Source organism: Strix aluco, chromosome 10 (assembly GCF_031877795.1).
Source record: "Strix aluco isolate bStrAlu1 chromosome 10, bStrAlu1.hap1, whole genome shotgun sequence".
NCBI classification, from domain to species: Eukaryota; Metazoa; Chordata; class Aves; order Strigiformes; family Strigidae; genus Strix; species Strix aluco.
The window spans coordinates 20,176,083-20,193,530 of NC_133940.1; the positions used below are offsets into that span (position 1 = coordinate 20,176,083).

General features: G+C 51.3%; 1 protein-coding gene across 1 annotated transcript in view; it reads right to left on the minus strand.

Moving 5' to 3' along the window:
* Positions 1–12,220, minus strand: part of GPC4 (glypican 4) — a 68,205-nt gene extending 55,985 nt beyond the window's left edge. Inside the window, exon 1 of the mRNA XM_074834699.1 lies at positions 11,863–12,220. Within this exon, the coding sequence (XP_074690800.1) occupies positions 11,863–12,220 (358 nt within the window). The remainder of the gene's footprint in view (positions 1–11,862) is intronic.
* Between the last annotated feature and the right edge of the window lie 5,228 nt (positions 12,221–17,448).

Consider the following 17,448-nt stretch of genomic DNA (forward strand, 5'->3'; position numbering starts at 1 on the left):
AACTTGTTTCCTCAAAAAGAAATTGCTTACTGTCTCAGAATATTAAAATACATATATTACTGAAAAGCCATAGAGCCCAAGATGACCTATTTCTCATAGCAATATAAATACTTCCAGGTCCTAACAAAGGCACAGGAAAAGTAGCTCTACATCAAAATGTAACTGAAGCCAATAAAGAGATTTGCTCTGAAAGAAATTAGAATGAATCAAATCCCAAGGAAGCGGATTTCATGGCACAATCCTCCTATGTTAACTGGCCAGTAGTCTCCCAAACTGCGAGTCCAAAGGCAACATACAGTAAAATTTATATTCTGTGGTCACTCAGACACACATCTTGTACAAAGACCTGCACTTTAAAATAAAAACCCATTGAAAACATTTCTGGAAGAGCTTCACAGTTTAGAAACAACACCTAGGGACTAAGTGGGACCGAGCAATTTAATCCCAGAAGACACACGGGCGGCCCCAGCACACATCCCTGGATCCAGTGGGAAGAACACAAGGGGTTAAAACTTGCAGTGGGCTCATGCGGCAGGAGCATGAAGGGCCTATTTAAAAAGAAGAATCAGAAATAAGGAATTTTGCCAGTTTTTACCCCTGATAAATCCGCATTCCAGTCTGTCAGCTATCTTGTTATCCCCAGAGCTGCTGAAGTGTCTTTGGCTGTAACTATGCATGACTCCGGCTTTGAGTAATGGAAATAAAGTTATGTGCATTGCAACTGCAGCATTCCTTTCTCAACCCCAGAAAAAGAAAGGCAGAGCAGGGGGAGATCCTAGAGCAGCTCAGGGATTTTGTACGGAGAAGTTGGAAAGCTGCTTGCACCCTACATCGGCTGTCCACCCCACCAAACCTGCCTGAGGAAGGATGCCTAGAAGTTGTAAAGGAGATGCCAAGTTTTATCCTAATACAGCAGCTTTTATTGTCTGCAATAACAAACAAATAAATACTCTTCCAGATTCACAAGTCCAGTTTAGCTGGCAATTGGTACCCGGCAAACATTTGGAAGCAGTATTGTAAAATTAAACAAAGCTATCATTTACAGGAAACCCTGCCTCGAGTACAAATTATAGAGTTGTTAAGTTTATCTGGCAATGCCTTGCCCCTGAGTGCTATATAATTATTCCTAAATCTTTCAGGAAAGAATGCAAATATTTTAAAGCCGTAATTCATTGACATGGAGGAAGTCTCGTTTAACCTTTTGTGCATATTTTGATACCTAGAAATTAACCCCTACTCGACACAACTATTTTTCAGTATCCTATTGAGCCAGCTAGCTGGCGAGCAGAGCCATCCCTGGTTTCAGCAAAGGCTGGCCAGGAGCACCAGGCTCGCCTGGCATCCTTGCCCACTTGCAGACTGTGTTTTCAGAGCAGCTTCAGGGCTGGTTTGGAGCAGCACCGTGCCAGCCAGGCTGCTCCCCGCACGGGAGCCTTCCCGGTAAGGGAGGTTTCAGGCTGCTGAAAAGGCTGGCTGTTCTCGCAGGGGTTACGGCAAAAAGTGGTATAAAGAAGCCTTTAATAAAGCAGAGGGCCGAGTTATGCGGAGTTTTTGTTAGCTAGGCGCCTGCCACTGGGATCTCCGCAACCCTTCGGTGGGCTGGATTCAACAGGGCAGAAACAGTCCTGAGTCCCGGCCCTTCGAGCCTCCTCTACCCACCAAGCCATGGCTCTCCAACAAGTCCCAATTAACTCACGTTAATTAGCGAAGGCCACATGGCTGAGAGCACTGCCACCTTCCCCAACCCCCCTAAAAAAAGAGTTCTGTTTTACAAAGCAGAAGCAAGACAACTCATCCGCTGCTCACGCCCTCCCTCCAGCAGCCGAGTCCTTAATCTACCACTTGCACCAAATCATTTGGGGCATATTTCTAGAGAAATGGTCATTTGCAGCCAAAGGGGAGAGGGTGTGCATCCCCTGAGACAGGCAAACAGCATCCGCAAAGCCACACATGCAGCCCATCACCCTCCCAGCAGCACCCACTGGGCAAGCACCCACGGCCCCACAGGGACTCATCCTGCTCCGGAGCAGCACTGTGCCCGCAGGGTGCTGTGCCAGCCATGCCCTGCTACCGCCACTCGGCTCTGCCGTCAGAGCTGCTCTGAAACCACAACGCACCCGCTATTACGCTAAAAAGGGAAAAAAAAAAAAAAATCATCAGAACAACACCCAACCTTACCTTTTCAAAAGGTAGCGCTCATGCTATTGTATTCTCCTTCCAGTGACATTATTTATTTAATAAGAGCTCAGTGGTGGGTGTTATCCCGCGGCGCTACCCGGCAGTTTCTCGGCACCACTGCTCAGACAGCAGGATGCTGCGGGAGGCAGGCGCTGGCAGCCTGTCGTACAGCAACGCCGCCGTTCACAATTACTCAGACACGGGAAGCAAGAAAGTACTAGACCAATGTTAGGCTGAAGCAGTTAATCCAGTAGCTTCATATACACAAACAATACCCATGATGCGCATCGACTGTCACAGATTAATGGTTCTGATACGGCGAATCTCGGAGGCAAAAGGACCTGGCTTCTTCCTCCTGGTGGAAGCAGGTCAGTGGATTTCCTTCCTTGCAAATAGCTAAAACCGAGAGATTTTAGTACAAAGATGAGCACTGTACAGAGAAATCACCCAAAATGGATTTAAACCCAACTCCACTAAGATGCTATGATGCTCCAAACCACCACCTGGGTCCTTCAGAAGTTGTTCCAGCGATAAAAGCCCCTGTCACCTTCTCTCCTATGCAATGACAAGTTGCGAGCTTTCTTCCGCGCCTGGAGCCAGGGAAGGGAGGCCAGGCCAGGCTTAAAGCCCTCGCACCGCCTCCTCGCCCTGGTGCGAGCCTGCTGCCATGCTCAGGGAGCCAGAAGCCTGTAAAACCGAACCAGCAAGCAATTGCACTAGAAGAAAGCAATCTCATTATGAGAGCTAATGAAAGCGAACCACAATTATTATGTAAACAGCGTTGAATCATTAGCAGACGCTATCAAAGCCATTTTTTCCCCCACCGAGAAGAAAAGCATACAGTCCTATGGCACCCTCAGCTCCGTCTCTGAACTGAGCCAAAACTCAGGAGGAAGCCTGTTTATTTTCCTCCAGTCCCAACCAAACCAGTGGCACCGCTCTGATCTCTGATCTGCTGCACACTTGGTTTCTGCCAGCTGCCTGCTCCCAGTGCCTCTGCCCTGGCAGGGGGACCACTGCCACCTCATCCCACTGGGCACCCTGTGCTTCCCCAAAACTGCCAGCCACCATGCTTTAGAAACCCAAAGGTTAGCAGGTGGGCAAAAAAAATCCACCCCACTACTCAGAGCAAAGGTAAAGCCCTCTCAGGTGCCCATGTGTACCTGGCAAGAGAGTTATTTTCCATCGGACTTATAACTGTGCTGGTTTCTTTGATCACATAAACGCCCTGTCCTCCCATGGGAATGGGCCAAGGAAAGCAGAGAGGGTGCAGGTTATTTTCCCCCCTTATTGCCATTATGCAAAACCTCTCCACATCACAAATTTCATTCTAGTAGCACCCACTGGACCTGCGCGAAGCTGCTTGCTCTTTAACCTTCCAGGGAGCAAAGTTACCTTTAAAACAAACAAACAAGAAAGCTCCCTTGTAAAGAGGACACTGCCAGCCAGTTGGCTATAAAGACACTCAAACAAGATCCTCATGTTTGTAGGAGAAGCAAAAAATGCATTTCAGCCCAGCAAAAATCCTGGCTCTGTCTTTATGTTCCAAGAATGCTGAATCAAAACAGGCTCCGCTCTTTAAAAAGAGGAGAGTACGAAGAAGCAAAAAGTTTGTATTAAAACCCATGTAATCTTTTTAAAACACCATTATTAGAACCTGTAGCACCAGCCAAGAGTGATTTATCACCCCCTGTCATCGCAGCCTGCAACACAGAGCTTTTTATACCAAACTGTCAATGCTACCAAGCTAAAGCCCCAGCTCGTAATTTCTTAAAGCTGGCCCTCCACTGCCAGCAAATCCACTAAACCCTGGGGATTTGGGGGTCCAGAGCACTGCTGCTCCCCCAGAGCCGCTGCCAGGGTACCAGCCACGCGGGGCGATGCGACCCAGCACCGAGCATCCAGCATGGGCTCCGCACAGTGCTTCGAAGCAGGAGGATGTTGTAAGTCAACACAGGTAAACAATTCACCAAGGGTTATTCCAGCTTCTTTCAAAAGGAAAGTCAATGGGCTGTAAAGGCTTTAACTACATTTTCCAATACGCACACGTCCCTTCAAGGGACCACGAGGTGCCCAGTTTTCACAGGGCAAGCGGTCAGAGCTCTCTGAAAACCAGACACTCTGACATTTGGGGTTTTCCTGCAAAGTTGTTACACTAACACACCCCAAATCACCAGTAATTTCTAGAATAGCGCTACAAACCACAAGAGGTTAAACTGACTGCACATTACTTAAACTAACCTAAGTGTGACCCCTGGAAAGGAACAGCTATTGGATGTTGTGGTTCTGTAGAAGCTCAATTACCAAAGCCAATTTCCTATGAGCATTTTTAAAAAAGAAGAGGAAAAAAAAAGCAGCAACAATGCTGACAATGTGTAAGGGCCACATATTTTCACCTCCCGAAAGCTGCAGCTTTGCCTGTGTAAGAACAGTTCCTATTCCCACAAAAATGTTGAAACATATTTTAAACATTTCATCATTGTTTGCTCCCATCTGAATTTGCTTAAAATCCAGACAATTCTCAACTTTTAAATTGGAAACATTAAGAGAAATACTCCTTCAAAATCCTTCACTCAGGGCAACTCCCCTCTACTGACCACATACCTTTCCTACACCAAAACAGTGAACTCACACGTGTCTGAGCCCATTGGCCACCGAACATGTAAATCACAGAAAATTTGAGTAGGAAGACTGTAAATTAACAGATGTTGTTTTTTTTGTTAAAAGATGAACAAAAATAAGATGACAACTATTTCTAAGAATGCTTTTTTTTTGGCAGTGGAGGGGGGGAGAAATCAGGCAATGTTTTACATTGGGAAAGAGGCACTACAATCCTAATTTCACATTAAAATCAACACTGGGCAGCCCTTAATGAAGGCCAACCCCATCAGTAGGTACCCACACACACACTTTTTAAGCACCATCTCATCCTTTCAAGCACTGCACTTTGCCAGCAAGGTGATGCACCGCTGCCCTTGGGGATCAGCCCCCCTTCCCCATCCCACCCACCCCTCTCCCAGGCCCACGGGTACACGAAACATGCCAGATCACTAGGCACAAACCAGCAGGTAAGACATCTGCACAGGCCATGGCTGTTTGCAAACAAAAAACGCTGTCCTAAGAAAACCCTCATAGCCACATCGTCGCAGGGGCAAAGCCTGCTGACAGCCCACGTGGCTGCCACCAGCCCCACGCATATAAAGCCTCCGACACCTCCTCACCGGCTCCCCTCTTCCCAACATGCTGCTGTTACCCAAGTGCTTTTCCCAGACCAGAAAGATGTAAACAAGAAGAAAATCCCCCAGAACAAACACGTCACTTCAGCTGCAGCCTCTGTGGGGCTGTACAGGCAAAGAAAAACAGACAGCCCGAAATCTCTGCTAGGAAGGCGAAATACTTTCATGAAACACTAAGGAAAGTCTTTAACAAACCGGGAAGCAGGTAAGATGGGCTACAACAAAGTATTTCTCTTTTAATTAAAACGCTTGGCAATTAAAAAAAAAATAATACAAGCAGTAGCTTTCTTCCCAAGATGCACAAATCCCAGTGAACAGCACAAACTGCCCCTTCCAGGGCACCAGAGGGGTTTGCTATGGGGCATCCTGGAGCACACAGGTAATTTTAGGAAGCTATGGGGAAATTTAAGACTTTTGCCGGGTTTTGCCAGGGCCTCACATTGCTTAGCAATGGGAGAAGGAAGTTATCTTCATAATCTCAAAAGAAAGGGAAAGCAGGAGGAATGCGAGGAATGCGAGGAGGTTATTGCCCCGGAGACCGGGGCTGGCAGCCCACTCTCAGCAGCCAGGGAGGAGATGCACACCCTGACCTCTTTGGCTAACAAGAATTTCCTTGCACACAAAAAAAAAAAAGTAGAACAAAAGCAAGGAATCAGGTCCTGGAGGGTTGCTCCTCTTCTGGGAGGAGGTGAAGGATTTTGCAGCAGACGGTATAATCCTAATGCTGCATCCCAGTGCTGCCCAAACCTGCAGTTTGGGGAGGAGAGTAGGAAGGAGATGTGAAGGATAGAGACCATGCAACTCGACACACGTGCACATCCACAGAAGTCCCGTGGTGAGCACCCTCCTATTTATCAGAGCAACAGCTGCAGGTGGAGGGGACAGGAGGTGAGAACATGTCCAACACCTCTCGAGACGCACTGGCAGTCCTTCTCCACCCATGCAGGCTCTGGGATGCTCCCAGGTCTAGCAACTCACTGCACATAACCAGGACAGTGGGGTCTGCACAAGCCATCAGCCAATACCACAGAGCAGGTGAAGACCACGGACATCACCACCTTGAATAACCCCAGACTCTTCCAGCCTCCTGACAGAGGTCCCAGCCCTGCTGGGCAGATGCTACTGGCACCTCCAAGATAGAAGATGCTTGTCTGGGATCTCCTCCCATTGGAGCCATCTCACAGCTACTGCTTGCACACAGCAGCGATGCTTCAGCCTGAACTTCCTTGGCTCCGCAGGTATCAAGGACAAGTATCGCAGTGCAGGGGAGAGGCAGAGACCCGAGGCAAACTCAGCGCCTCGCTGCTGTGTCGGCCTTGCTCTGCTGCTGTTTCAGCAAGAATAAAAAGTCTGTTGACATACGAAAGCCACAGAAAATCTCCCTGAAACTACAAAACAGTACTGCAGCTCAGGCCTCCTGCACAATGTACACACATCTATTCAGTCTCTTAAAAAACAGCTACATGTCTAAGGAAACATCTGATAATTAAGGCAATTTTAACAATAGATAATAATTTGACTATGAATTGTATGGAATGTAATGACTGCTTATTCTGGCAGAAAAAACAGAACTTTCTATGAAGTGTCTGCCAAGGAAAACGATACTCCCACTCAGCCCGGACCACTGCAAGCAGTTGCTGCTAACCACATGCTTCACGCTGCCGGCTGCTAGGACACGGCGTGCTGCGGCAGTTGAACAAAACCCCGTGCTGCAGATTTACAGACAGAAAGTAGAGTCCCAGGCGAGCGGCGGCCGGAGCCGTGACTCAGCCGGGGGCCGCCGCCAGCACTTGCCAATGCTGGCCGAGCCACGCAGCCGCCAGCGCCGGACGCCGGGGAGCTCGCCGGTGGCCTGCGGGCCACTTGCACGCTGCCAGCTCCCCCCCCCCCCCCCCCCGCTGTTTCCAGTTGCTAAATGACATTAGAAGCAGCTAAAAATACTTCAAGCGATTCTCTCGTTTACTTTTCCATGCCAGGCACTTGCGTTTGCCGCGAGGACGTTCTCCGACGGTCACTTCCTCACCCACGGGTGGTCAGGCAGTTGCTCCACTAACGCACGCTGGGCAGGAGAAGCCACCCTGCTCACCAAGGACCATGGCCTTCACCGGGCAAGAGCTACCACGAGCAGCCAGGTAGCTCCACACTTTCAGACGGATGGCGAGGAGGACCAGGCATTACCCGGTCCTTCTGATACCCCAACGAGCCCAGGAGCCGTCTTGCGCAAACCAACTGCAACAAGCTCAGGGGTGCCAGACAGCACAAGTAACACAGTCCTGGACGAGATCCAGAAACTCTTTCTCAGTTAGAAGAGAAGCATGTGAAAAACTAGAAAAGCGTCTGCTGAACTTTATATGTAAAACAGCAATGCCAACAGAGCAGCCTTCCTGATCGACCAAGGCGGCACACCTGGGTGATGCATCGGCACCCGGCTGACAACCACAAACACGCCGGGAACCATCGAGCAGCAGGACGAGGCCACCCCTGCCAGAGTTACCATGAGTCTAAAAATCAAGGGCCAAGTGATTTCCTCTGTCACAGCGGAAGAACTGTTCTCCATCACTCCCAACAAATAAATGCAGCTATTCCATTAATTTGGTTTAAATAGAGACAAAGATTACATCGAGCATCTTCACTACGACTGAACACGGAGTACTGCTTGTGCCCAGCTCCCTGCAGAGGCAGGCTCCAGGCTCGCTCTGTGCTCCCCAGGAGGGCATCTTCTGCTCGAGTCTGCCTCCACACCACCACGAAATCAGGACAGCACTGACAGCAAGGGAAGGCATTACACTTCTGCAGGAAATTCGCAGGTTAACTGATAACACTTTCCACCAACAGGCAAGATTTTTTTTTTTTCCTTTTCAATCCAGGAAAAGAAACATCTATTTCTTCCAATTAGCAGGAAAAGGGAAGGAATTTCCATCCGTTTAACACCTGAGGGCAAGAAGGAGCCTCTTGAAAGAAACATTGGGTTTTTTTGTTTTTAAATCACAGCCACCTACTGTGGGTCTCAGGATGCCACCGACACCAGCTCGCTTTGCATTTCATTCTGCAGCCACACCAGACCAACCGGGGTAAGCAGCCCCTGCAGATGGTCACTCCTGGGGAGTTTTGCTCCATCACCACCGCAGCCTGGAGACACGTGGGTTCAATAAGGAGCAATACTTCACCGGTAGCGTTTGAACAAAGTGAGCAGCCACAGGCTGTAGGGCCAAGACCCTCCTGAGATGTGCTCTCTCCTCAGGAAACTTTTAAAGTCATCTTAAAAGCTGTTACAGACTGCTGCTCTCCCCACACCACTTACTATCTATATGTTATCATCAAAAGTCAAGTTTCACAAACCAACCATCTACATCAGCTCTACACAAGCACTGATCTCTCCAGCAACAGCAGCAAGACTGCATCTCACCACTGCCATGAGCATACATCACACGGCTATAGGTGCAGAAGCCACTAAAGATCACACCAAGTTAACATAAAAGGAAACAATTTCTGTATGTTCCACACCACAAATAGCACATTTTACACCTCTTATCAAGCAAGCAATGAGTTGACCAGCTGTGTACTTCTTTCAGAAATGCTTATGTACTTCAGCAAGATATAACCTACTATTTATGCATATTCTAATTAGGTCCTAAACATAGTCTAAACAAATATTAAATTGAACTCCTGGGTAATTATGGACAAGGAATAGCCTTTTAACATGACTGAAATAGCAATGATACAGATAAAAAGATTGCTGGAATAGGCACTTCCTTGAAAGAAAAAAAAAGTTGTACACACCTACTGCTGCTGCAGAACTGAAATGTAGCAAAAAAAAAAAAAAAAAATCCATGTGAGATGCTGCTAAACCCCGAATGACTCCCATGCCCATCTGGCAAGGAAGAGTTTCACTTGCTGTCATGCAGCCCAGCGCAGGGGCACATCAGCCCACACCACCCAGCTGCTTCACTTTGACAATTCAAGGCCAACATTTTGTAGGATCAGTAATCCCTGACAGGAAAGAAGTCACTAGACTTATGGAAACTAATTTGCTGCAGCTTTTAGGACACCTTTTTGAGAAGATGCTAGGATGTTTCTGTCCATGCACTGTGATCTAAAGCAATTCTGTAAGAGATGGCAGAATAAAGCACAATTCACCAAACCAGTACAAAAATCTAAATAACTTGATGGACTTCAGACTTGAGTTCATGCCAGTAACAACCATGTTTCCATACATTATCCCATCAGCATCAGAGCCTGTTGAATCCTCTCCAACCTGTTCTCTGCCACAGTTTAGTGAGCAGAGAGGTGCTCCGAAGCAGCAATCACCAGTTCCCACCATTACCCCAATGGGAGACTCGTCCAAACACACAGCTCTTTCCCTCACACACATTTATCTCATTCTCACCGATTAGCCAGGCTGCCAGGAACTGCCTTTCCAACTCACTTATCCACCTGAAGGAAAACACACCACTATCACCTGAAACACCAACTGAAATCAGAGGTTTGGCAAGTGACTCGTTTTTCCAGATGCAACAGGCACCGCAGACCTTTCGCGCCGGTGTCGGACCCCAGTCTCCAGCATTGTCATGGGCAGCGTTTCCCACCCAGCCCACAGCACACCGGTTCCCAGTGCTGGCCCCGCAAAGGCAGGTGAAGCACCACATGCTTAAAAAGTTTAAAACCAGCAGTGCGACGAGTGGTTACCGTCTGCATACACGAGCTGAGTGGCAAGAGGGGAGATCCGGAGCCTCCAAACACGACACACGCCAAAACCACATGAATTCACGGGGGGGAGTGTGAAACTGCAGCAGGTGTAGCACCCCACTCGAGGTTTAATTTTAAGCGCAGTCACACTTGAGGTACACCGCACTTTAAAGCCATACCAGCACACCTCCTTGAAAGACTTCCACCACCCTGTCTGAAACACCCTGCAGAGCAGCGTGACATTCAAAACATAACTTTGTAAGACCTGTTGCTTTCCAGGAGAGGCCAGACACAGCTTCCCTGCACCCCTGGAACAGTGATATAACCCAGGCGATATTTTCAGCGTGCCATTGCAGAAAGCCCTTCTTTTGTCAAATAATCTCACCTTGCTCATCACATTTCTCTGACCCCTTATTTCAAAAGCACAGGGTCAAACTGACAACAGCTTTAGAGCCTCAAATGGAAGTCCTGTCAGCATGATCTACTCCTGACATCCTCCAAAGCTCACCAAGTCATCTTAAACAACAATATATAAAATAAGGACTAGGTCAAACCTTCCCAGTACCGGACGTACGAGGAAGCCCACTCTCGTCCTGATCCTACACCGATGAGGGCTTAACTCAAATCAAATCCAAGCCTATTTATTAGAGACCATTTTACGAAGCAGGGAGGGTGAAGGGGAAAGACTATTTTAACTGCAACCAGTCAGACGTTTCTCATTAAAATATTTCTTGGAGAAGTAAACGGGCCTGCAATTTTATTCAAACAGATGTAGGCTAAACGCATATCATTAGTCTGACAATATAAAAGCACAACCGACTGAAATCATTTTAGTTTTGTCAGTGAAAAGGATAATGTATGCATATCTGGAGGGCACACCAATGGTAAAGATTACCCCCAGCTTCTATCTTAGCCGTCTAAAGGTATTTACTTGGGGTCTGTCTGTGTTGTGACAGTGTCCTAGACCGAAATGAATGCCTCTAACACTCCACATTTTTGAGCCATTCAGTCATGCATTTTTGTTATTGTTGAAAGTAGTGCGAAATTGCAGTGCATGAGCTGGAGTCCTTGGTGGTCTCCGAGGATTCCAGCTAAAAAGGCACTTCCTTTGTTCCGCGGAGAATGCGGTCCAGTAGGTCATTCAGAAGGGGAAATAAAAGCAGCGGCCCTGGGAGGGAGATGAAGGATGAAACAAAAAGAATAAAATGTTTTGGGTGTGAGCACATTAGCTACCATTTCCTACTGCTGCCGGCTGCGAGCACTCCTGTCCCCGGGATGCACAAGTACCTCGGGACGAAGGTGGAGTGAAGAAAGAAAAAAAAAAAAAAAAGGAGAAAGAACAACAACAAAAATTTCTCCGTCCCTCCAGCCGCAGGCCGCCGGGCGAGCGGCACCTGGGGCGGGACGGGGCCGCCCGCCGGCGGGGAGAAAGGCAGCCCAAGGGCAGGCAGCCCGCACCCCGCCGGCCGGGCGCGGAGCCGGCAACAGGCGCGGTCCCGCCCGCCGCCGCGGTACCGGGGGAGGCGGCGGGGGACGGCGGGGGGGCAGCGCTCCGGAGAGCCGCGCCGGCTCCTGCCGCGCGTCCCGGCTCGCCGAGGCGGGATAAGCGCCGAGCTCCGGGGCGGGGAGGGGGAACCGAGCCGAGCGCCCCGCGCCGCGGCGGGGAGCCGGGCCGGGGGGGGAGCCGGGCGCGCTCCCCACACACACACACACCCCGCGGGTCCGAGCGCGCACAAAGGCGTCGGCGACGATCGCGACTCACCGCTGATCTCGTGGCTGGGCGCTTCGCTCTGGCTGAAGCCCTTGGCGGCGTAGAGCCTCCGCACTTCGGAGCAACTTTTGGCGCGGGGCTCGGCGGCCAGCAGCAGCGGCAGGCTGAGGGCGGCCAAAGTGCAGAGGAGGGGCGGCAGGCAGCCGCGGCGCCGCGGCATGGTGCGGGCGGGCAGGGGCCGCCGGGGCCGGGCGAGAGCGCCCCGAGGCCGCAGCCGGCCCTCCGCCGAGCCTGCCCCGCCGCGCCGCGCCCGCGGCCGTGCACCCCGCTCCGCTCCGCCGCGGCTCCGCTCCGCTGGCCCGGCGTGCGGCGGCGCTCGGCGGCAAACTTGGCCCGGCAGGAAGCACATGGGGTGGTGGAGGAGGAGGAGGAGGAGGAGGAGGAGGGAGGCGGGGAGGGCGGCAGCCAAGCAGGATCGCGCAGGGCCGGGACAAGCCTCTGCAGCCCCCGCGAAAATCAGGAGCTGGGATCCGCCCGCCCAGCGAGGCGGAGCGGAGCCCGGGGCTGCCCGCCCGCCCTCGCCGCCCCCCCCCATCCCCAGGCCGCCCCCCCATATCCCCGGGGCGCGGCCCCGCTGCGCCCCCCCCCGCGGGGAGCCCGGCCCGCCGGCCCCGGTTCTGCCCGCTGCCGGGTCCCCCCGCCAGCCCCGGCGCTCCCCGGCTCCCAGCAGCCGGGGCTGAGCACCCCCCGGCCGTGGGGGGTTCCCACCTGGCACCCACGCTCCCAGCCATCCCCAGCGCCGAAGTGCCCCGCTCGGGGAGGAGGAATTCGCTGGAAGGGGTTGGAAAGGGCTGGGCTGGCTGCTCGTCCTTAAGCGGAGCTGTAGGTGGTTGAGCCCTGCTTCGGGTTTAATAGGTTCGCTAAACTGATTAATTTTGACATCGCTGTGACAGGTTTGAACGATGTGCATGAAAGACTCGTCAAAACCGACTGTTTTTCTCACCAATCTTCCGTTTCCAAGAGTTTGGCAGGACAGGGGCCTCAGGAACACAGACACCAAGATGCTCCGGCCACTCTTCCTCATTCATACCCATGCACAGATGTAAACAAGCCCCACTAAACCCTTGAACCAGGGATTTAAGCCCAACAATTGCCGCTTGCTTCTGCTTACTGAAAATCACAGAAATAGTAGAACTATTATAGAACGGCAGGCCCTGTCATAATGTCACGGGGCTGTAATGTCACTTAAAGGGTCTGCTTTAAGGACACCTTGCTCCCTGTCTGGCACAGTGAGGTCTCGGTGTCCGTGTCCCCTGGGTGCAGATCCTGTGCAGGCAGCGTGTGCGCCCGGTGCTGTGTCTCACCACAGTGTCATTTGTCCCATGACAGTGTAATGGCCTGGTGATAGCATCATTTAAAACAAAATAAATATGCAGTGGTTTACATTTCAATACGCTCCTTTATCATACTCATTTCTCTTGTTGTCCCGTTGGGGAAGGACAGGCTGAGACAACAGCAAAAGGAAGTTGCCAGCTTCACCCCCTTGCTCTCAAGCTTTTGTCAGCGAAAGGCCGGGCGGGTCGGGAGGAAAAGACCCTCTATTCATTTCCCCGGCGAGAGCGTGCCGACAGCGAAGCATGGCCACGCTGCCCCGCCAGCCACTTCTCGTGGGAACAAGATGCTCGTTCAGCTCTGAGCTTTCCAGCGGCGATGCCGGCAGCTCACCACAGCCTTGGGGCAGCGCAGGCTGCTGCAGTCGAGGAATTACACCTAAAGCAAGGGAAGGCCTTGTTGCCACAGCCTGGCCTGGGCCAAATGCGATGGAGAGGCTCCCGCTGCGGCAGGGCTTCCCCTCTGGCAGGGATGCAGGGAGCATCTCCTGCCTGCATGGGAATCGGGCCACACCATTCCCAGGGGCAAAGCTGGAGTTTGCTTTATCATGGTTTAAAAAGCCTCCAGAGACTAATCCAGCCATCCTGATGGAAAAGGCAGTAGGAACCTCAGTCACCCTGCCATCCGCCGGGGCCACTCATGCCGAGCTGGTGAGACAAGCCAGGCCAGAAGTTCTCATGAAGTTATAAAGTGTCCTGAGAGAGAATAATCCTCTAGGATCTGGCCCTGCAATGTATGACTGAGTTCTGGTTTTCAAAGCACTACCTCACCCTCCCAGCCTTTATTTGAAGAGACAATGTGAATTTTAAAGAGAACTCAGCAGGGAGCACTGCATTTTTTATTCCAAAGTGAGAGAGAAAACGAGAGTGAGAAAGTCTGTGGGGTTAGAGACAGCTTGCCATTTGTTGTTTCTCATAATCCCATACCTCGGCAGGATTTAAGAAACCTCCTGAAAAACACGGAGGGTTTTGTCAAATACTTGATCAAGTAGTTAAATCAAAGGCTGCAGCAAAACAATGGGACTGCCTGAAATTTTTCATTAAAAACTCTTTTTTTTAAGGAATGGAAAATTAGCCTCTCACAAAAAAAGAAATTTTTCTCTGAGTTTTTCACCTTCTCCAGCATTCTCTCACATCTGGCAGGACCTCCCCAGCCCCCTCACCCCAAACCGCTCAAGCAATTCCCCTTCCCCATTTCTCTTCCTTTCCCAGGAGAAAAAGACGGAGAAAAGCAGAGGGGAAAACTTGCGATTTAGTTGACCTTTTTTTCAGGGTGAAAACTTCTGACTTCCTACCTCTGCCAAAACTCTTCTCTATCCCCATTAGTATTTCTGCCCCCAGACTCAGTGTTTCTTTTCCAGCCCTAGAAGATACCTTGAGGCCTGCCACAGTGGCATGGGATGCTGGGGCTCGTGTCCCCATCTCTGGTACCTGACAGAGAGCCAAGCCCATGGTGCTTGCAGGGCTTTCGGAGCCATTTTGTCTCTGTCCACTCACAAAGTCAGCTGTGAGTCTCCTCTGTTATTTGGGGGGACCCCCAACATGTCCTGGGGGCACCCCTGGGCTGGGCAGAGCTGGCTGTGGCGCGGAGCCGCTGGCGCAGCCATCGCTGGTCCCTGCGCAGGAGACAGAGACAAGGTGACATCACCCGCATTGCGTCTGCACGGAGCCTCTTCCAGCATATGCCACGGGCCTTGCACAACTTGGCATTTCAAATTTCCGTCATCTCATTCAGTGGAAAAATTGCAGCCCTGCCAGCTTTTCGGAGAGAAGGAAGGGTAGGGAAGGAGAAACCAGAGGAGACCCAGCTCCTCCGCAGTTTCTCTTCACCTTCCTCTGGTGTGTCACCTCTCCTTTCCAGCACAGACCTCCAACCACATTGCTCCTGCTCGAGCCGTCATCCACACAACAAAGTTATGTCAGTTTAATTAAGACCACTCTCAATCTGCTCTACAGGAAGTGGCACAAACCCTTCATAAGAGTGCAGTTAAATCAGTATAAATCTTACTGGTATCAACCAAGTCCACACTGGCGATGTACCGGCTTACACTAAAAATCAATACAAGTAATTCCCACCTGCATGGGACTCACTGGATCGATTTTAACTTCAGGTTGGAGGGAGCAGGCCAGCCCTCTAGCACTGACAAATCTTGGCAGCAGAGAGGAACCCCAAGCCCGACAGCGGCGCCGATTGCATCTGAAAATCCTGCTGAGGTCCAATGGGGGCTTAAGCTTTTGGTTTGATTTAATTCTGGTCCTAGCCAGAGGTCTGCCACAGCCCTGCGGTGTTTCCAGTCGTCTGTCAGGGAATTTAATGGGGGGGTTGTACTCGGATAAAGATTTCAGATGTAGCCCTTTAGGAAAACCTGGCTGAATGCAATCCTTGGGCTGGCTATCATTAAGGGTGATTAAATCCTACACTCTGGCAGGAAAGCTTGGGCACAAGGAGGTTAGAAAGTGTTGAAAGGGAACTGGACAGGCATGTCTTCCCAGCTCCAGCTCATCAGCAGGAGACGGCTCATTGTAAACCCGAACCAGGCGCGTTCACTCTCCTGCGGCAGAGTGGTTGGGCTGGAACGAGGGAGGCTCGAGTGGAAACAGTCTCCTTTGATAAAACCCCAGATACCACAAATTCGGAGAGTGTTTAATCCAGGGCATCTGTCACAAGGATGGGGGGATTCTGCTAGTTGCAAAATGACGCTTTGAATCTGGGTTTCGAATGTCAACGGCCTGATATTTTAGGGCAAGCAGATCCGGTGTTTCGGCATGGGCTGATGTCTCCATTTATTTTTATCACTTATTTTTATCCTAAGGCTCCTTCACCCCGTCCAGCAAACAGAAACCTTCCGCAGCAACGGCTCAGCTCTGGGGTAAGGGGTGGGTTAGCTTCTCATTGCCTTCTGCAGGGTGATGCCGGCCAGGTGCAAGGTGCTGTGCACACTGAAACAAGACAGAAAGATGCTAAGAGGATGGGAGGCGCGGACTGGGTGTGCAGCAAGGCTGCTGCAAGGGTGTCACTCAGCTTCCCGTGTCCCAACCAGCCTGCAGTGCATGGGGCTTGCTGTGCAGAGCTCAAGACCATCTCCATTTTAGGGAATGCAAGAGCTTGTCTCTCCCCCAGCAGGACAAGAAGTCGTCCCAGCTCTGTCCCCAGACACTACAGGGAGGAGACTTGGGGACACACAGCTTTGAAGGGCACAGGAATGCACTCACTTTCACAGATTTTCATGCCTGCACTTCCCAGCTCTCCCAAAAATGACTGTGTGGCAGATGGCTCTGACGTGTAGCACACTCACACCCAGCGGATAAAAATATTCCCCAACAGATTCCCGGCAAGCGAACGTCAGTCACCATTGCTCCAGAGCTGGCCACGGCTTCCTCCTCCTGGCTCCCCCATCGCAGGGATGCAAAGAGAGTCCCCGGGCTGTGTCTCCCTGATGGCCACCACGTGGCTCACCGGACCAGTGCTGGCACCGGGGCTGGCATCCTGGATCCACACTGACTCACCCGCACCCTTTCCCACAGCCCAGCATCCCCGGGGATATGTCCCCATCCTCCCCATGCCTGGCTGCCACCGAGGAGGTTGGGTGGCAGGATGGGACCCTGCGTCTGCCTCACCCAGGCCTTTCTCAGTGTGAATTACAGCCATGATGTTTAATTCTCCATCCACACTCATATAATCTTCCTATAGATATGAAGGGGGGGGAGGGGGAGTGCATGGGGTGGGGTGGGGTGGGTGGAGGGGGAGCAGCAGTTGGAGGGCAGGGAAGGTGAAAGCATAATTTGGGGATGACAGAGGAAACAAGGCCAGGAGTCACTTTCACATTTCCATCCCTTCCAAGTGATAATCCCTTGCTTAGCCCTCCCCCGGGTGCTCTGGCCTATATTTATGGCAGGCATCACCACCTGGGCTAATTTTTTTCCTTTTTTTCCCCTTCTAAGAGTTGGTTTGGTGCCGGTGCCAGGCTGGCACAGGGTGGGCGCTGGGGGCAGGGTCAGAGCGAGGTCTGTGAGCAGTGGCACAGCCAGGACACACACTCCAGCCTGCCCGCTCGGGTTGTTAAATGTGCAGTCTCCTGGTCCACAGATAAACACATCACCCAGCTGTGGGGTTCACAAAACCCCGGAGCTGCAGAGATTAGGACTGGAAAAAGCCTCAGATACCTGATACCTCCTTTGCTGGCCTGGCAGGTCTGACCTCAAGCTGTCCTCTCCCTCTCTGTTCTCAAAATCCCTCCTTGACCAA